The sequence below is a fragment of the Theropithecus gelada genome, chromosome 10 (genome assembly GCF_003255815.1).
Source record: "Theropithecus gelada isolate Dixy chromosome 10, Tgel_1.0, whole genome shotgun sequence".
NCBI classification, from domain to species: domain Eukaryota; kingdom Metazoa; phylum Chordata; class Mammalia; order Primates; family Cercopithecidae; genus Theropithecus; species Theropithecus gelada.
In genome coordinates this window covers 85,225,672-85,247,042 of record NC_037678.1, presented here as the reverse complement: position 1 = coordinate 85,247,042, position 21,371 = coordinate 85,225,672, and the positions used below count along the sequence as shown (strand labels likewise).

At 41.1% G+C, this 21,371-nt stretch overlaps 1 protein-coding gene across 2 annotated transcripts in view; it reads left to right on the top strand.

Moving 5' to 3' along the window:
- The window catches only part of SEL1L2 (SEL1L2, ERAD E3 ligase adaptor subunit), a 137,543-nt gene that overhangs the window by 73,152 nt on the left and 43,020 nt on the right, over nucleotides 1-21,371 (top strand). Inside the window, exons 4-6 of one of the 2 annotated variants that reach the window (XM_025399150.1) lie at nucleotides 882-984; nucleotides 4,654-4,774; nucleotides 5,953-6,115. In XM_025399150.1, coding sequence (XP_025254935.1) covers nucleotides 5,984-6,115 — 132 coding nt within the window. In that variant the 5' untranslated portion in view covers nucleotides 882-984; nucleotides 4,654-4,774; nucleotides 5,953-5,983. The remainder of the gene's footprint in view (nucleotides 1-881; nucleotides 985-4,653; nucleotides 4,775-5,952; nucleotides 6,116-21,371) is intronic. The other variant, XM_025399149.1, reaches the window with a different exon arrangement.

The window sequence follows — 21,371 nt, the reverse complement described above, 5'->3', positions numbered from 1 at the left end:
GTGCTGGGATTACAGGAGTGAGCCACCACCCCTGGCCAATAACAATTTTTTTTTTTTTTTTTTGAGACAGAGTCTCGCTCTGTCGCCTAGGCTGGAGTGCAGTGGCGCGACCTCAGCTCACTGCAACCTCCGCGTCCCAGGTTCAAGCAATTCTCTGCCTCAGCCTCCTGAGTAGCTGGGATTACAGGTGGTGCCACCACGCCCAGCTAATTTTTGTATTTTTAGTAGAGATGGAGTTTCACCATCCTGGCCAGGCTGGTCTGGCTAGTTTTGAACTCCTGACCTCGTGTTCCACCTGCCGTAGCCTCCCAAAGTGTTGGGATTACAGGTGTGAGCCACCACACCCAGTCAACAAAATTTTTAAAGCAATTCACACTGGTTATCTTGGAGATGCCTGTTGCCCACGTCCTCATGTTTTTTTGGAATCCTGTGGCTCTGAGTTTTACTGTGCTATGCTCAGACAAGAGAATCTTTGCCAGCCAGGGCCAAGAGCCGGGAGTCTTTACCAGGCAGGGCGAAGATCCTGCCCCTCTGATATACCAGGCATCTCCTGCCTTCTGCTTGGAGAACCTTGTATCCCTTCCCTAGACCGAAAGCATCCCTTTTCCCATCAGGAGCATCTCTCTTATCTACTTCACCTTCCAGATCCTTTCACAAAAACCAGCAGGGAATACGTTTTTAGGCAGCTTCTGCCTTCTGACCTACCACTGCTCCTCAGCTAAGGGATAATATTAACAGATCTTCTTGAATACAGAGGTTAAACAAATAAGTAGAGCAAAACTCAAACTAATATGCCAACAAATTATATTAGCACATTATTTTTAAAATATAGAACATAGAAGTAATATTAGTTTTATTTTTTCTTGTTTATTCATGTATAGTACAAAAGCAAGCAGAGAAAAATTTTACAGATGAAGGAGACCAGCTCTTTAAGATGGGCATCAAGGTTCTCCAGCAGTCTAAAAGCCAAAAACAAAAAGAAGAGTAAGTCTTTATACAGTGACCTCAGCCAAGTTAAATTTCCAGGTTACGAAAAAAGAAAAATCCCAAATGTAGTGTATCATTAAAAGCTCATTGGGATAATGAGTAAGCGTATTTGCCCATAAGCTATTGTTTTGAAAAGGATCAAATTGAATTGAAAGAATCCCACAAATTATCATTGTAAACAAACAGGAGAACTGCATGTGAGATTGCAGTCCCCATATTAAGTGAAATTCAGAATGAAGACACTGACCTGAGCATTCATGCGGAAATATTGTTTTGGCTTTAATTTATTAGATAATTCAAATGAAATAAAACGTGTTATTTGAATTAGAGCAAGTTGTTGTATTAAAATGCTTTATTCTGCCTGGGTGTTTGTACAGTGTCTTATGATTTTCAAAGCACTTTCATGTATGTGATTCCATGTTATCTCCAGAACAGTAAGAAGAGCTTCATTTTTCCCCTTTAAAAAGTTGGAAACAGAGATTCAAACATGTTAAAGTGAGTTGGGCACAGACAGCTGAGAGGTGACCAAGCTGTGACCACATGGTCTTGTTCCCTATTCATTGTTTCTCTTATCACTTTTCTACTTTGTCTAAAGGGGAGACAGCAATATCTTCTCCCTCCACCCCACACTTCCAGTGGAGGGGCACAACTTGTGGTCACCCCTCAAAGCCTTGGGATCAAATCCTAGCTCTCTCATTTACTGGCTGTGTGCACTTGGATAAGTTACTCAACCTCTCTGTGACCTGGATAATACAATCGAGCTTTTACAATAGTGCCTGGCACATAGTAACCAGGAAATACAGGTGTGTTAGTTTTATCTTGAGTCCCCTAACTGGTAAGTTGAAGGTATGGGGGCAAAGAAAGCAAGGGTATTTTAAACCAATAATACAAAGTGTGGGCCCTTGCCAAGCGTGGTGGCTCACACCTGTAATCCCAGCTCTGTGGGAGGCCGAGGCTGGCAGATAGCTTGAGGTCAGGAGTTTGAGACCAGCCTGGCCAATATGGTAAAACCCTGTCTCTACAAAAATTAGCCAGACGTGGTTGTGCGCACCTGTAATCCCAACTACTCGGGAGGTTGAGGGAGGAGAACTGCTTGAACCCAGGAGGCAGAGGTTGCAGTGAGCCAAGACCATGCCATAACACTGTAGCCCCTGGGTGACAAAGCCAGATTGCATCTCAAAAAAAAAAAAAAAATAGAAAGAAAGAAAGAAAGAAAAGAAAAGAAAGTATGGGCCCTGAACTCCCAACAAGGAGATATCTCTTGTATTCACACAGAATAGGCACACCAGTCACAGGCAAGCATCCCAGAGCTGTGGTAGCTCGCCCCAGACAGGGCAGCAACAAAGTCCATGAGTTCTTAAAACCCAAACCTTTGAGAAGTATAAAAATACAGAGGATAAGGAGCACTCAGCTATGATCCTGGTTATGACAACATCAACAACTTTCATTTATCAAGCACCTGCTTTGTGCTAGTTACTGTTTTAGGTACTTTACATGTGTAAATTATTCATTGCTCACAGTGATACTGTGAGACATGGATAATTATCCCCAAATTACAGATAAGGAAATGGAGAGTCAAAAAGATGATGTAATTCGTCCCAAGAGACAAGCAAGAAGTCAGGGAGTGGTTCAACCAACCCCAGCAAAGCCTGGACCTCACACTGAATGTCCCTGGGGGCTGTTATAATGAGGACGGGGTAAAATCAGATCCCAAAAATACAATCCAGCCTAATAGGAGCTCATCTCACTAACATGCCCACTGGCTAAATAAGTAAGAACAGAGCATTCTCCAGCCAGCCTAGCTAGAAGAAACAGACGTGGAGCGCCAGGCAGAGGCTGGTCCCTGAGATTTCAGATGACCCCTGACTATAGCCTGGGAGCCCACACAAATAAGGGGCACAGTAGGTGTGTTACATCAAGTCCAAGGAAACCCTGGATTTGGCCCAATGGGACAAAATCACTCTGAGACGGTCCCAGGTAACCATCCACTTAACCTTGAAAGGGATCTTCCTCTTTGGCCTAAAGAACAGGTAGAAAACCCAATCCTAATAGCAGACCATCCATCAGTGTGGGAACCTTCATGCCTACCTGGGTGTCATTCAGTTTCACGCTATTCTTACCAAGACTGTCCTGCCCACATCCTTGCCCCAGAACTCAGTCTCCTGACCACCCCCCGCCACCTTTTTTTGAGATGGAGTCTCACTCTGCTGCCCAAGCTGGAGTGCAGTGGCACAATCTCAGCTCACTGCAGCCTCCACCTCCCTGGTTCAAGTGATTCTCCTGCCTCAGCCTCCCAAGTAGCTGAGATTACAGGGGCCCACCACCACGTGCAGCTAATTTTTGTATTTTTAGTAGAGACAGGCATGAGCCACCGCGCCCAGCCTCCTGACCCTTTTGAGTTGGTAGCAATGGAGAACTGAAATCTAATGGGCTCATAGAAAGAGATCTCAGGAGTTTGTGGGCAAGCTGGGTGAAGTTCTTGTGTTATCAGGATGGCCTGCTGTCTCCTTAAGCAAGTTATACCTGTGCAGCCATGCCTAAGCGTAGGGCAGGTGGAGAAAAAAATGACTGCACACCCTCCTGACCAAAGGAGAAGAATTTCATTCCCGCTCATTCCTCTGTTCTATCCCCTCTTTGCTTTGCTACTTCCTGGGTTGGCAGGCCAGATGTAAGATAGGTTAAGACTATCCTTTTGGCTCCTCCACACCCACATCCTGGACCAATTCATTCGTTCATTCACTCATTCATTCAGTCTCTTCTTTTGTATGAGTAGGAAAAAAATCACTGAACAAGTTAGTACTGTTAAAAGTACAGATACTAAGCAAGCATATGTCAGAGAGAACAAATTTGTCTGAGTGAGGAAGCCTCACTGACAGCTAGAGTGGTGGCCCTTCATTAAGAATCAATCCCCATCAGCAAAGAAGTTTTGAAGATAAGCCATTGTTTTATACCAAGTTTCTGATGTGCCCTGCAGAAACATTGAGCCCTTCCTCCCCCATCACCCACCTAAGCATCCAATGCCAGACCCTGTAGAGATGATCCAGATAACTAACTAAATTGTCTTTCGGGATCTGCCCCTGCTGCCCAGCTTCTCCCACCTTTTTCCTCTTGGGGATTGCAGCCCATATCTTAATCTTACCTATCAGCAACTTTCTCCAGCCCTGGATCCTGCTTCTAGTATCCCTTATAGCACCTTGGGTTTTTCTCCTAGGGAACCCATATGCCCACACTGCCCTTGGAATGCAAGACACCTAGAAGGATTTGTTTTGCAGCCTGTTGCTGCCCTCCAGGTCCAGAGACTGAGTATAAAATGCTAGAGATACTAGGTGTACTACTGGAGGCCCCTGCAGCCTATCTCAGGTTTCTGTGCCCCGGTCCATGCTGGTGCTCCTGTCGAAGTAGGCTATAGAGTTGCAGCAGGAAGCCACATGACAGAAAGGCACAAGGGAGTCTGTATCCTGATGCCAGGCTCTCTTCCTGTTGCCTCTCCCTGGGTGCCAGACATTTGCCTTTAGTGACCTTGAGACCATCTACCTTGTTTGCCTTCCCACCTCCAGAATTTCAGCTTGCTTTGACCTGGGTTAATTTCTTTCTTGATCTCCTGAACTCCAGTTTTCTGCCTCTTTTTTTTCCACTGGAGTACTCACCCTGTGTTTTGACATCCAGGACTCTAATGCCTACCTGGATGTTTCTCTGTCTGAGGTCCTTCTTGCCTGGACTACTCTGCTCCAGCTTCTGCCCAAGAGCAGCTTATTTTAGCCTCAGCATGGATAGGCTGTACAGAAAGGTAAGTCTCCTGATTCTCCTGAGTCAGAAGCAATGGTAGATTTTTGTGGGGTTTTTTCCCTGTATTTGAGCCAAGGTCACAGGTAGAAGTTAATGCTTTCTGGTCTTTCTACCTTCAAAAAGGAAGTTATAAAAGTGAAAATAAATGCCTAAAATACTCCCTATCTCTGACACGTTTTGACCTTGCAAGACTCTCCATCACTTCGTATACCAATGAGGTCCAGGTGACTTCTGACTGGGACTCGAAGAGTGCAGTGTAAGGTAATCCTGTGGCAGCTATCATTTTAATCACTAAATGTTCACACCACTTACCACCTAATTATAGGAGAACAATTACCATGCTATAAAACTTTAGAATCAATGCAACAGTCCCAATAATAATAGCTAAATGTACTGAGTGCTTACTCTATACCAGTCACAATGCCAAGCACTTCCCACGATTGTCTCATTTAATCTTCACAGCAACCCTATGAAGCGGATGCTATAATACTATCCCCATTTCATATATTAGAGGGTCACAGAGAAGTTATATAACTTGGCTGAAGTTCTCCAACTAGTAAGGGGTGGGACCAGGATTTGAAACAGGCAGTCAGAATCTAGAGCCCCAGCCATTAAGGTTTTGTTTCACTATTGCTTTTCCAAAGAGTCTGACTTTGCTGTGTTGAAGAATATATTCTGTTTAGCAAATTATTTTAAGATATGAAGGGATCATCATACTCCTGATAGCAGCTTCCTAGAGGTTACATTCCAATTTTGATTATTCTTATATTTTTCAGAATTTATTTTATAAAAAAAAATTCATAAATAACGGTGGTGTCCATGGGAGAGTTCCCTATTTTAGGATAAGTTCCTCAATTTTTCACTTTACTCAGTGTATAAGCTTACTCAGTGTATTAGATGGTGTATCTTACATATTTCTGTATCAGTGCATAAGATGGTGTATCTTATATATTTCTCCTTTTTAGTAGCTTTATTGTTTGTGAGATATATTTGAAATTATAACCTTAGGACTGCTTTAGGAATGAAAAAAATCTACTGATCTAGAGATGTAATGAACTTCACTAAACTGTATGACAACTGGTTCCTGTTTGTTAGAGAGAAGTAGTATGAAAAGTATTGAAGAGGGAGAAGAAAATTTCATTTTTGAAAATCAAACTTGACTTCCTATTCTTGAAACAGAGCCTACCTACTTTTTGCCAAAGCAGCTGACATGGGAAACTTGAAAGCTATGGAGAAAATGGCTGACGCTTTGCTATTTGGAAATTTTGGCATGCAAAATATAACAGCAGCTATCCAATTATATGAGTCCTTGGCTAAAGAAGGATCATGTAAAGCCCAAAACGTGAGTTTTGAAGGAAAATGAAACCTTAAATAGCTCTATCCTGAAATAACTATAGACAGCATGTGAAAGGAATTGAGCAATAGTATTCCAGCTCTGCTGCATGAACCCAGTCTAGGGAGGTTACCGTAATGCACTGAAACAGTGGTGTCAGGGCAGGAGTGCAGCAGAAGCCGCCCTGGGCAAATTGTTCTAGTTCCATGCATGACTTTCGGGAATGGAACAGAACTGCTTTCTAATCCACCTTTCTATTGTCCATGACCATGCACGTGTTTTCAGATAATTTGGGACTTCCGAACCCCCAACAGCTAAATTTTATATAAAATGTATTCACCTATATGTAGAAATATGAAACTATATATATTATCTTAGGGTGATATGTTTGCATGATTTTTACATTTCAAATATTTTATAAGCTAAATGTAATTCCTTTTCTATTTTAATAAATGCATTCCATTTTATTCCAAGAATAACATCACCATTTCATAGAAAATCTGGAAAACAGGAGAAAAAAAGCTTTTTCCAAGCCAACCATCTTAATTCAACTACTGTTAGGACTGCTTTGTACTTCTGCTTGGCTTCTTTCTTTGTGCATTTCTCTTTTTACATCATCCTAATCACGGGGCAATTGCATATATCATTTTGCTTCTGGCTACTTTCACTTAATGCTATAGCAAAAGCATATTTTCATGTTGCTGTAGTCTTTACTATGAAAATCTTTTTTTCTGATTATGGAAAAAAATCTGAGAATTCAGAAAGTATGAAAAAGAAAGTAATCTAAAAGCTTTCCCCCCAGAGATCACATTTGTTACTATCCAGTGAAGTTCAGAAGCTAGACTTGGGGTCAGACAGACCTAAGTCTGAATTTACTCTTTCATTTGTTTATTGAATAAGCTACTTTACAAAACCCTTTCACCTTCTTCTGCATGAAAATTTGACCTTTGTTTCACTCTCTAGTTCTGTTTCCCTGGTGATCTGATAGGAATAAAATGCCAACTATATTTTTAGTTAACCTTGCTTCTGGTAGAAATGACCTCTGATTGGCAAACTGCCTTTGAATTGGGAGAAAAGATCATGAACCATAAATACCAGATGGAGGTAGTACTTCTTGGGCAACATGGTGAAACCCCATATCTACTAAAAATACAAAAATTAGCTGGGCATCATGGCACATGCCTGTAATTCCAGCTGCTTGAGAGGCTGAGGAGGAGAATTGCTTGAACCTGGGAGGCGGAGGTTGTAGTGAACTGAGATTGCACCACTGCCCTCCAGCCTGGGCAACACAGCAAGACTCCATCTCCAAAAAAAAAAAAAAGAATTCCCACAGAAAAAAAGTCCAGATGCTGCCCTGTTGGCATACTGTGGTTACTATGCCGTACCTGTCTTCATACACTGGTGGCGACATAGCCCATGGGTGTCCTGTGAGTCTGTATGTTTAGTTGAACCAGAAGTTGGACTGGAAGACCCCTGGTGGATGGGGCAACCTCACTAATTTTCATCTGTAAAGTTAAGATAATGATGAAACATTGGGTACTGCATCCTTCTGGTTCACTGCTATATCTCTACCATTTAACACAGTGCCTGGGACAAGAATTATAAGTTGAACAAGGAATTAATTAATTAATTATAAGTGAATTTATGGAGTTATTGTGAGGATTAAAATAATGTGGGAAGACAGTTTCATACCTGGAACACTGTAATCTTTCATTATAGAGAAAGGAAATGTGGGAGGAGGGGGGATTAGGGAGATATTGGTTAAAGGATACAAGATTTAAGCAAGGAGGAGGATATAAATAATATTATTACTCCAATATTATTCTTCTGGAATATTTTCCAAGACTCCATAGAATTTTTTTTTTTTACAAAAACGAGCTAATACTTTAGTTGCTCCTTCCTAACTTGCTCTTTATTCACTTAACAATGTATCATAGATGTCTTTCCATGTTAATATATACAGACCGACATCATCATTTTAAATTATTTAAATCATCATCATTTAAATTAAGTTGCCGAATACTGCTTTTACATCAGGGACTCTTTCTTGAAATTACATGTGAAATAATGCAATAAACAGATTTGTAAATGTTATAATAAAATATGAGAGCTATTAAACCTTCATTCCCTGTATTTGCTTAATCAAAAATATAAAGTTCCAAGACAGACCAAATGTTACCACAGATAACAGTTTCCTCCACTAAAAATGGTATCACTAAAGACCAAATGTTACCCTCACTCCCACCACTAAAAATGGCAACACTTAATTTCTTTCCAAACTATGTCAACATGAATTTTATTTTCTTAGTGTGTGTATACATTAGTTAATAAGTCAACAATTGTTTCTTGGATAGCTACTATGTGTCAAACATAATGTAGTTAATGGGCAGAAAAAGATTACTAGGTCAGAGTCCTCCTAGGTCAACCTGAAATACAAATAATAGCAGCACAATTTAGGTGGACTATAGTTAAGGTACGTATAAAGTGCTTTAGTCACAGAAGAGGGTCTGGCTAGTTCTGCCTAGGGAAGGTAAAGAGTGTTTCAAGGAAGAAGTGACATTTACACTCAGTCTAGAATATTGGATAAAGGAAATATCAAAGATTTCACTTGTTTGTATATAAATAAAGCATTTGATACAAGGTCGAAATATTAATTACTCCCAGAAAAGAAGTTCCAAACTTACTTTAGAAACCATGGTTCCTAAAACACATGGATTTTAGAGTTGAAGTTGGAGTTTTATTCTAGGTAATGTGGTTATTGCGTCTAATTTGTGTTACTTTAGCTAATGTAGTTACATCTAGTCAGTTACATCTAGCTAGTGTTACTCTAAGTAGTGTGGTTATCACATGGCCACAAATATCCTCAAATCCCACTTAAGTGACCATCAGTTGCTTGCCATTTTTTGTTTCTTTTTTTGCCTTTGGTTTTAAGGAGAATCATGTGGAAGAATGTAATTGGCTGAGTGCCAACCCAGTGCCAGGAGGAACAACTCTAAATGTCTAACCACTGGTCACGAATTATTACAGTCATCTTTGCAGAGAAAAGCAGGCATTGTTGAGACAGTACTCTAAGAAATGTACAGTTACAGACTTCAGGGTGGCATAGTGTGGTGGCAGAGAAGAGGTTCCCAAGTCAGAAGTTTTGACCATATGTGAGTCCATATATTCTACCACTTAGTAGCTCTTCCATCTTTTGTTTATTCTTTTAGTATCTCTGAAGAAGTTACTTCTCTAAACCTTAGGTTTCCCAAACCTATATCTATTATCTTAGGGTAAAAAGAGATTGATAGTAATACCCACATTACTTCACAAGGTTGCCGTAAGAACTAAAAAATATCTTCAAGAGTCCTTAGCAAATGTTAAAGAAGATTAATGAATACTGTTGTGTAACAATTTCAGTCTCAACAGCATTGTCTTTGGGGTCAGTCAGTTCTGGCTTTACATCTCAGCTCCAGCTGGCCCCTAATGACTTGTCCTCTCTGGGGCTCAATTTCCTCTTCTGTAAAATGGGGATATTTACTTAGATATGTGAGTTTTGGTCTCAAGGAGAACCAGAAGACAGAAAATGAGTGAGGACAAACTTATGGCCCAAAAGGCTGACATTGACCTGGTATACAAAATTCAGCTGAACAAGTTTGTTGTTGTTGTTGTTGTTTGTTTTGGTTTGGTTATTTGAGACGGAGTCTCGTTCTGTTGCCCAGGCTGGAGTGCAGTGGAGTGATCTTGGCTCACTGCAACCTCCACCTCCCAGGTTCAAGAGATTCTCCTGCTTTCAGCCTCCTGAGTAACTGGAACTACAGGCTGTGCCACCACACCTGGCTAATTTTTGTATTTTTAGTAGAGAAGGGGTTTCACCATGTTGGCCAGGCTGGTCTCAAGCTCCTGACTTCAGGTGATCCACCCTCCTTGGCCTCCCAAAGTGCTGAGCCACCACACACGGCCTCTGTTTATTAAAATACTAAAATACTATGATATCGATTGATTTAAAAGTATCTGCTCAACCCTCTCTTACGCCCTCCCTGACATCCACCCTTATTCCTCACTAGAATTCCCCGACCCCAAAATTCCCATGATCTAGCAAGCATAGTGTTAACATCTGGATAAGCAGGGAGACTCCAGGATCCTGCCCCCAGCACTATAGCTGGATTAAATTCCAGTGCTTTGATGGATTCAGTTCTATATTTTGACTATCATCCCTGTCACCACTATAGCAAAATCTGTTTCCAATAGCAAGTCCCCTTGCAGTTGGTGTATTTCCTTGTGCAAAGAACAACTTGTTAAAGAGCTTCTGTGCCACAAACAATAGTTTGATGGCTGGTTGCTAGGACCAGACTGGCCACAGGCCATCCTGACTACAGCTCTCTAATAAGGCTGGCCCAGTGACCACCTTTCTTCTTGGGTTGTTTGTGCCAGCCTGGTACAGAAATCCTGCCCGCACTGCTGGAAGTGTTGGGAACTGTGAGGACAACATAGCAACAGAAATGTGGGTAAAGAAACTGGAGAAAGAGAGAGAGAGAATGAGAGAGAGACAGCGAGACTGAGAGAAGAGAGAATGAAGACATCTATTATCTCTGAGGGGAAAGGGAAGAACAATCAGAAATACTGAAATATAATAGATGAGACGAGCCTGGAGTGCCAGAGGTCTGGTAGGGACCCTATTTAACAATAACAAGAACAAAAACATAGGAATTCCTATTAAAGTGGCATTAAGGAGACAGAAGGGAAGAAATGCAACTTCTGGCTATGTACAAAGGAAAGCTGGATGGAGGAAAGGAGGCAGAATTACTTTTCTTCATGCACCTTCAGTGGTTTACCTTGCAAAAATTCAAATAAACTGAAGGAAATCCAGATAAGGGCAACGAAAGCAATTAAGGTTATAAACAGAGTCCATTAAATTGATTTTCAGAGGTTCCATACCATTCAAATAATAACTATTAATTAACGGAATAGTCTTCATGAAAATGGTGGAAATAGAGGAAATTTCAAACAATCATACCCTAGAAGATGTCCTATAAAATATTATACTTTACCAAGCTGGAGGTAGATTAGTTATATATTTTTCTATTTCTCATTTCTCATCCAGGAAGCAGAAATTAGAATTATAAAGACTCACTCTCTCCTTAATATTGATGAACTGTCCTCGATAAGAAATTTGTTAATTTGCCAAACAAGAAGGTTGGATGAAATCTCATTTGCTTTAAGAGTCAAAAATGGCCAGACACGGTGGCTCATGCCTGTAATCCCAACATTTTGGGAGGCTGAAGCAGGGGGATTGCTTGAGCCCAGGATTTTAAGACCAGCATGGGCAACATGATGAGAACCCTGTCTCTACAAAATTACAAAAATTGAAATTAGCTGAGCATGATGGTGCATGCCTGTGGTCCCAGCTACTCGGGAGGCCAAGGCAGAGGACTACTTGAGCCCAGGAGGTCAAGGCTGCTGTGAGCTATGCTTATACCACCACACTCCAGCCTGGGCAACAGAGCAAAACCCTGTCTCAAAAAAAACCAAGAAATTGATCAACCAGGCATGGTGGCTCATGCTTGCAATCCTAACACTTTGGGAGGCTGAGGCGGGAAATCACTTGAGCCCAGGAGTTCAAGACTACCCTGGGCAACATAGTAAGGCCCTATCTCTACAAAAAAAAAAAAAAAGTATTAGCCAGGAGTGCTGGCACGTGCCGGGATGTGCCTGTAGTCCCAGCTACTTGGGAGGCTGAGGTGGGAGGATCACTTCAGCCAAGGAGGTCGAAGTTGCAGTGAGCCGTGATCATGTCACTACACTCCAGCCTGGGCAACAGAACCAGATCCTGTCCCTCAAATAAAAAGAGAAAGGGGAGGGGAGGGGAGGGGAGGAGGAAAAGGAAAGAAAGGAAGAAAGAGAGAGAGAAAGAAAAGAGAAATTACTCATTTGCATTGTATTGCCCTTAAAACTTAATTTAATAGTGGTGATCTCTAAGTGTGGTACTATATGTGGCGATTATGTTCTAGGTTTATTTGTTTTTGAGACAAGATCTTGCTCCATTGACTAGGCTAGAGTGCAGGGGCACAATCATGGCTCACTGTACCCTCAACCTCTTGGGCTCAAACAATCCTCCCACCTCAGCCTCCCAAGTAGCTAGGACTGCAAGCACAGGCCACCACACCAGGCTAATATTTTGTTAATTTTTTTTTTTAAAGACAGGATCTCACTATGTTGCCCTGGCTGGTCTCAAACTCCTGGCCTCAAGTGATCCTCCAAACTCAGCTTTCCAAAGCACTGGGATCACAGGCATGAGCCACCTATTTTCTTTCTAAAAATATTTCTCTGGTTCTTTTTCCTCTAAATGTTTTATTCATGGGTATGTATTACCTTTGATATCAGAAAAAAAAATATTTAACTTAGATGTATACACTTCCTTGGTTACATAGTTTAAAATAGTTTTGCTGTGGATTATAAAAAAATTCATTCTATCATGTAAAAATAAACATCACTGACATATAAAAGAGAAAGATATGAGTGTTTGCCTATTTTATCATGCTTTATGATTCTATAATAATTCTATTTTAATGACAAAGATTCCACATTTTATTTATTTATTCCAAATTTAAATTATAGAGCCGGGTGTGGTGGCTCATGCCTGTAATCCCAGCATTTCAGGAGGCCGAGGTGGGTGGATCACTTGAGGTCAGGAGTTTGAGATCAACCTGGCCAACATGGTGAACCTCCGTCTCTACTAAAAATACAAAAATTAGCTGGATGTGGTGGCACATGCTTGTAATCACAGCTACTTGGGAGGCTGAGGCAGGAGAATCACTTGAACCTGGGAGGCAGAGGTTGCAGTGAGCCTAGATGGGGCTACTGCACTCCAGCCTGGGCGACAGAGTGAGACGCTGTCCCAAAAAATTTTTTAAAATTAAAATACAGAAACATTTCACAGAGGGACTATAGGTTATTAGCACTGTGCTACTCTAGAAAAAAATATTTTTAGTATCCACCTAATGATCATTTTGATAATTCTAGAATTACCTGCATTGAGCATTTCTTCTTGATGTTAATGCTCTTTTTGTATTAAGAGTACAGACAGTACCTGAGTTGTTCATTAGGGTTGATTCACACTTTTGTTTGGTATGCAATTTGAGCTAAAAGTAATGATTACAGGTGCTTTCAAGCTTCATGCAGTAATTAAAAGAAAATTGCTTAATCTTTTTTTCTCCTTTAATAATAATTTCTTATATAAAAAGTAGAAGGAGGAATATTTAATGCTTAAATTGTTATTATGGAACTTGAGTAATTTACTTTGGAGTACAGTAAAATATTTGAACTTAACTCTTTATTAATTTAAATCCCAGCCACTGTAACAATTCCTTAAAAACACAGCATAATGGTTAAGTTCAGAAATATGTCTTACAGGGGCCAGGAGCCCTGGCTCATGTCTGTAATCCTAGCTCTTTGGGAGGCCGAGTCGGGCAGATCACTTGAGGTCAGGAGTTCGAGACCAGCCTGGCCAAGATAGTGAAACCCAGTCTCTACTAAAAATACAAATAATTAGCTGGGTGTGGTGGCGCATGCTTGTAATCCCAGCTATTTGGAAGGCTGAGGCAGGAGAATCACTTGAATCCAGGAGGTGGAGGTTGCAGTGAGCCGAGATTGCACCATTGCATTCCAGCCTAGGCAAGAGTGAAACTCTGTCTCCAAAAAAAAAAGGAAAGGAAAAATAAACAAGTCTTGCAAACAATTTGCAGAACTTGACCTTTACAAACCACTGATAGTGTCATTGGTATCATCACTATTATGTCGCTTTCTCTTTCAATTCACAACATTTTTCTTTTCTGGATTAAGATTTAATCATTCTGTAATCCATATCATTTTATCTCACCTTTATCTCAGAAAAGGACCAAAGTTGGTAAGTGACAATGCCCAAGTATTAAGGTATAGGACAGGCCGGACGCGGTGGCTCGCCTGTAATCCCAGCACTTTGGGAGGCCGAGGCTGGCAGATCACGAGGTCAGCAGATTGAGACCATTCTGGCTAACACGGTGAAACCACATCTCTATTAAAAAATACCAAAAAAAAAAAAAAAAAAAATAGCCGGGCATGGTGGCGGGCGCCTGTACTCCCAGTTACTCGGGAGGCTGAGGCAGGAGAATGGCGTGAACCTGGGAGGTGGAGCTTGCAGTGAGCCAAGATCGCGCCACTGCACTCCAGCCTGGGTGACAGAGCGAGACTCCGTCTCACCAAAAAAAAAAAAAAAAAAAAAAGTATAGGACAGTGCTTACTATAATCAGCATATTTACTACACGATAACCCATAAGATCATAAGACTTCCTCTAGTGTCCTGGCATACTTCAAGTAGTATTTTAAAAATTAAATTAAAACTCAGCCCTCCAGAGAGTTCATTCAAAATCATGCATTGTTAGTTTTCTGCTAAAGAGAGTGGAAGTGTAACCCTGGGTTGATGATTTGAGGCTGGTAAAAGCATGGTTTTACTCTTTACATTTAAGAGTGAGTTTTATACTGAGGAATACGCCCCTCCCCAGTCACAGAATGGAACTATAACTCTCATACAACCGACTTCACAACTTCCTGAGCTCACAGATTTCTCCAGGAGGATCAGGCCAAATAGTTTGCTAGGCACCACACAAAAGGATCCACTGTTGGTGAAAGTATCTTAAAATATAACCCCAACTCAATAGAACAGTATCTTTATTTTCTTATTAAAAAAAAGGTCAGTATATTTGTTTACATCAATGTTTCTGCATAACTAAATTAGATTCTAAATTGAGCAGAATCAAAAATTGCCAAGAGTTGCAAGAAAAATAAAAATCTAATATTGGCAGAAGATATCCTTAAAAAGAGCCAGTTTAGCCATTTATATATATAATACAAGGGTTAGAGGAGTACCAGGATCCCAGACGCCTTCCATTGGCAGAAACTGTCTTTATGGTCCACTTTCCTAAAAGAGGAATGTTTGCGATCAGAGGAATTGGCAGAATCATAGACTATTTATTTATATGTTTATTTATTTGTTTGTTTATTTTGAGATGGAGTCTTGCTTTGTCACCCAGGCTGGAGTACAGTGGCACCATCTCGTCTCAGTACAACCTCTGCCTCCCAGCTTCAAATGATTCTCCTGCCTCAACCTCAAAGTAACTGGGATTACAGGCTCACACCACCACACCCAGTTAACTTTTGTCTTTTAGTAGAGACAGGGTTTCACCATGTTGGCCAGGCTGGTCTCAAACTCCTGACCTCAAGTGATCCTCTCACCTCGGCCTCCCAAAATGCTGGGATCACAGGCGTGAGCCACTGCGCCCGGCCAAATACATATATATTTTTTATTTTTGGTGTATATATTAAATAAATGACACAAGTTATGCTTATAAACTGCATGTTAGAGTTATAATGTGTTTAGGAAATGAACTCCATAGTCAATTTCCAAATTTAAGGAGTTCTTTGTACTGGAAATGGTAATAAATATAATTGAAATTATAATAAACTTAAAAAAAGATGTACTTTTGTTTTAATTGAATTGTAAGATCTTGATGTATTTTGATTTTTGGAAGACATTTTACAGTCTCACATGATGTTCTCACGAACTAGATGGAAAAATAAAAATGTGGACTTGATAATGGCAGTTGGAGAGTGCTAACAGTAATGAACTAATGTCAAGGTGAAAGCAGATCTCTGAAGTACTCCACGGGATTCTGCTCGTGACCCTATGGGTTTCAAATGCTTTTTTTTTTTGAGATGGAGTCTCACTTTGTTGCCCAGGCTGAAGTGCAGTGGCACAATCTTGGCTCACTGCCATCTCCGTCTCCCCCAGGTTCAAGTGATTCTCCTGCCTCAGCCTCACGAGTAGTTGGGATTACAGGCTTACCACCATGCCCACCTAATTTTTGTATTTTTAGTAGAGACAGGGTTTTGCCATGTTGGTCAGGCTGGTCTTGAACTCCTGACCTCCAGTGATCCGCCCACCTCGACCTCCTAAATACTTCTTCGACTAGTAAGTTGAAAAGCTAAGACTAGAGTGTTGCTAATAAGAAGGATAGAAAGAAAGGCATATTACCAATGGCACACATAAGTGTGTGGAATGAACTTCTAAGAATGGTGACAGAAATCATGAGTTCCAAATGAGTAGAACCTTGCAAATACTAGAAACACCCAAGCAGACTTTTACAATTCTGTTCTGACCAAAAATGACTCTACTGAGAGGAGTGAGGAGGAACCATGAGAAAGTGACACTGATGATCTAAATCATCATCTACCATAGCACATCCATAGATAATGTGTGAAATATGTAAATTAAGCAACAGCAATTTATCTAGAGTCATAACAATGGTAATTATCAAAGCAGTTGAACTGCTCTTCAGAACCATTTTAATTTTAATTTTTTTTTTTTTTTTTGAGAAGGAGCCTCTCTGTGTTGCCCAGGCTGGAGTGCCGTGGCATGATCTCGGCTCACTGCAACCTTTGCCTCCCAGGTTCAAGGGATTATCTTGCCTCAGCCTCCCGAGTAGCTGGGACTATGGCCCCCACTACCACGTCCAGTTAATTTTTGTATTTTTAGTAGAGACGAGGTTTCACCATTTTAGCCAGGATGGTCTTGATCTCTTGGCCTCATGATCTGCCCGCCTCGGTTCCCAAAGTGCTGGGATTACAGGTGTGAGCCACTGCGCCCAGCCAGAATTTTAACTTTTAATACACATGCATTGATTAATTTGACAAAAATATTTTAAAAGTTAAATTTAGATATTAACCCTCTCCTCTCAAAACAATTATTTTTAAAGCAAAAACCAGAAGTCCTCTTCTACTAAAAAGGGACCAGTAATTTGGAAAATGTCAAATTCCAGGTGTGGGGAAGAAATGTACGAGACGATCTTAAAATATCTTATCATACCCGATAGGAAAGATGGTGTCAGGAAATTAGGGTCATGACCAAGGGATGGAGGAGCCAACTCAAATAGGCTCCCACCGGCTAAAGCTGGAACGATCAAGCACCAAAATGAATAATGATGGCAATGGACTGAAACATCTAAAATCTATTTAAATTCATTTGTTCATAATGATACCTAGAAACAACACTCATTCATCACTTCGGGGGACATTAAAGAACCAACTCACATTATTTTGAAAACTGATAAAGCGAGTCAAGTATTTATCTGCCTATTCTGCACAATAGAGTATAGGTGACATTTTTCTTTATAGAATTATTTCAGCTAATAAATGAAGAAGGAATGACAGAATTATAATGTCTTCATTGCCACCCCTAATGAATCAGTGGATCCGAGATAGGAGGTGGGACTCGATTCCAGAGGTAAAGCTTGGACACTGGACCGAATTGAGTACTAGCTAAAACAGGGATGAGGTGGAAGCAACTTTCCATAAGACACACCTACCAATGTGCCATGTCAGTTTACCATTGCCATGGCAACACCCTGGCGTTACTGCCCTTTTCCATGGCAATGAGCTGACAACCCAGAAATTACTACCCTTTTCCTGGAAATTTCTGCATAAACCACCCCTTAATCTATATGTAATTAAAAGTAGGTATGAAGGCCAGGGGCAGTGGCTCATGGCTGTAATTCCAGCACTTTGGAAGGCTGAGGTGGGTGGATTGCTTGAGGTCAGGGGTTTGAGACCAGCCTGGCCAACATGGTGAAATTCTATCTCTATCAAAAATACAAAAATTAGCTGGGTGTGGTGGTGGGCAACTGTAATCCCAGCTACTTGAGAGGCTGAGGAAGGACAATCACTTGAACCCAGGAGGCAGAGGTTGCAGTGAGCCAAGATGGCACCACTGCACTCCAGCCTGGGTGACAGAGTGAGGCTCTGTCTCAAAAACAAAACAAAACAAAAAAACAAAAACAACAAAAAAAGTAGGTATGAATATGACTGCAGAGCTGCCCTGCACTGCTACTCAGCACACTGCCTGAGGGATAGCCCTGCTCTTCAGGAGCAGTTACAAAGCTGTAACACTGCTGAAGCTCTTAACACTGCTGCTTCAATGAAGCTGTTTTCTTCCACCCTACCACCAGCTCACCCTTGAATTCTTTCCTGAGCAAAGCCAAGAACCCTCACAGGCTAAGCCCCACTTTAGGGCTTGTCTGCCCTACATCAGACCTAAGCAAGCTCATCAGTGGCTTCTAGTTTCACAAAGCAGAGACAATAAATTATGCACCTCCTGATGGAAAACATAGTACTTTCTATGAGACAGTCTTGTCAAATAAGTTACATTAAGTTTGATCAACCCTCTAAGTCTGCCTACCAATTTACAGAAAATGGTGTTGCAATCAGCAAAATAATGACTAAGAGTAACTCTACAGAACAAATAAATTAATTGATGCATGCATATGTTCATTGCAGCACTATTTCACAATAGCAAAGACATAACATCAACCTAAATGCTTATCAGTGATAGAATGGATAAAGAAAATGTAGTACATATATACCATGGAATACTAGAGATCATACCCTTTGCAGGGACATGGATGGAATTAGAAGCCATTATCCTCAGCAAACTAAAGCAGGAACAGAAAACCAAATACCACATGTTCTTACTCATAAGTGGGAGCTGAATGATGATGTTGCAGGACTTTTCCCTAGTTCAGCTAAAGACGGAGTTCTTTGTCCCACAGCCATGAAAATTCAGGCTCACAGACAATTTGAATGCTGAATAAGACAGGGCTTTATTGGGTGAAAAAGGAAGAAAAGAAGGAAACAGGGACTCTTGCAGGGCCAGAGTCCCTGCTAGAGTGCTTCCCACCGGCAGTTCCACCCCAGTGTGCAGGCTGGTTGGTGTTTTTCCAGGGACCCTCTCCTACTAGCTGTCTCAATGAAAACACATGGACACGTGGGAGGGAACACCACACACACTGGGGCCTGTCAGAGGTGGGGTTGTGGAGGGAGAAAGAGCATCAGGAAGAATAGCTAATGGATGCCAGGCTTAATACCTAGATGATGGGATGATCTGTGCAGCAAACCACCATGGCAAACATTTACCTGTGTACCAAACCTGCACATCCTGCACATGTGCTCCTCAACTTAAAATAAAAATGGAAGAAAAAAAAAACTTAAAGATCAAAAAAGACTTAAGAGGCAGGGCATGGTGGCTGACACCTGTAAGTTCAACATTTTGGGAGGCCAAGGCGGGAAGATCACTTGCACCCAGGAATTGAAGACTAGCCTGGGCAACGTAGTGGGACCCTGTCTCTATTTTTTTTTAATATATATTTTTTTAAAAGATTTTTTTAAAGGCAAGAAATGTGCCACTCAGTTGCAATGTGTTCATCATATCTGGATACCAATTCAAATAAACAAACTTAAAAAAAAAAAGAAGAAAAAAACAAACTAACAAGGCAATTGGGCAAATGTAGATACTGACTGATGATGTTAAGGAATTACTATTAATGCTTTTAGGTGGATATGGTATTATAGTTACGTTATTTTAGAAGATTTTCTTTTATAGGTACATATTAAAATATTTACAGATGAAATATATGTTATCTTAAGATTTGCTTCAAAATAAACTGGATGGCTGGCTGGGGGAAATCAGTGTGGGTATAAATAGACTTGACTATCAGTTGATAATGGATACTTAAATTGGCTGATAGATACCATGGGGTTGATTATATTACTTATTTTATTTTATTTTATTTTATTTTTGCTTTATTTTGAGACAGAGTCTCACTCTGTTGCCAGGTTGGAGCGCAGTGGCACAATCTCAGCTCATTGCAACCTCCGTCTCCCGGGTTCAAGCAATTCCCCTGCCTCAGCCTCCCGAGTAGCTGGGACTACAGGCACCTGCCACCACACTTGGCTAATGTTTTGTATTTTAGTAGAGCCAGGGTTTCACCATGTTGGCCGGGATGGTCTCTGTCTCCTGGAATGATCTGCCCACCTCGGCCTCCCAAAGTGCTGGGATTATAGGTGTGAGCCACTGCACCTGGACTACTTTCATATATTTGAAATATTCTATTACAAAAAGGAAAAGTAGGCCAGGCATGGTGGCTCACACCTATAATCCCAGCACTGTGGGCAGTCGAGCAGGGGCAGATCACTTGAGGTCAGAAGTTTGAAACCAGCCTGGCCAACATGGTGAAAACCTATCTCTATCAAAAAAAAAAATTAGCCGAGCATGGTGGTATGCACCTGTCTGAGAGGCTGTGGTGGGAGAATCCTTTGGAACTAAGAGGCAGAGGTTGCAGTGAGCTGAGATGGGACCACTGCACTCCAGACTGGGTGATAGAGTGAGACCCTATCAAAAGAAAGGAAAGAAGGAAGAAAGAAAAGAAAGAAAAGAAAGAAAGAAAGAAAGGAAGGAAGGAAGGAAGGAAGGAAGGAAGGAAGGAAGGAAGGAAGGAAGGAAGGAAGGAGAAAGAAAAAGAAAGAAAGAAAGAAAGAAAGAAAGAAAGAAAGAAAGAAAGAAAGAAAGAAAGAAAGAAAGAAAGAAAGAAAGAGGAGAAAGAAAGAAAAGAAAGGGGAAGGAAGGAAGGAAGGAAGGGGAAGGGAAGGGGAAAGGAAGGGAAGGGAAGAAAAAATAGATGGAATAGGGCAAGACCTGTACATTAGTGAGAGGGAGTGGGATATTTCTATACTTGTCTGGTTTTTGTTGAGAATTGTAGTAACTTTCCCTGCCCCCAAAACGGCAACAGAAAGATTTCTAGTGTCACATGCTGTGGCAGAACATTAACACATATCATGAAAACATGGAGTCCATCTTTTCTCCCTTTGTATCGATGAGCTTGTAACTACAACCAATAAAGATTAATGAAAGTAATATTACACCATTTCCAAGGCTAAATCACACACACACACGAAAGATATAGGTCTGGCTCTCTCAGTGTGCTCGCCACCATGAAGAGAGCACACAACATGGAGAGGCCACATGTAGGTATTCTGCCCATTAGTTGCAGCTGAGGTCTCAGCCAACAGCTGGCATCAACTGCCTGACATGCGAGTGAGCAAGTCTTCAGATGATTCCAGTCCCCAGCCTTGGAGTTTTACAACTAAGGCCCCGGTATCATGGATGAGACACAAGCTATCTCCATTGTATCCTGTCCAAATTCTTGATCCACAGAATCTTGGAGCATAATAAATGGATTTTATATGACACTAAGTTTTGGGGTAATTTGTTCCACAGCCAAAGTAACTGTAACAAGGGTACTTATATTCAGAATTGAAAGGGTAGAATGCACTTTTCTCAGCAAGCACAGATGAAGTTTTTCAGCGATTCCTAGGGATTTGGCATTTTCTCCTGCCTTCAGTTGCATAGCTCAGCTGTGAC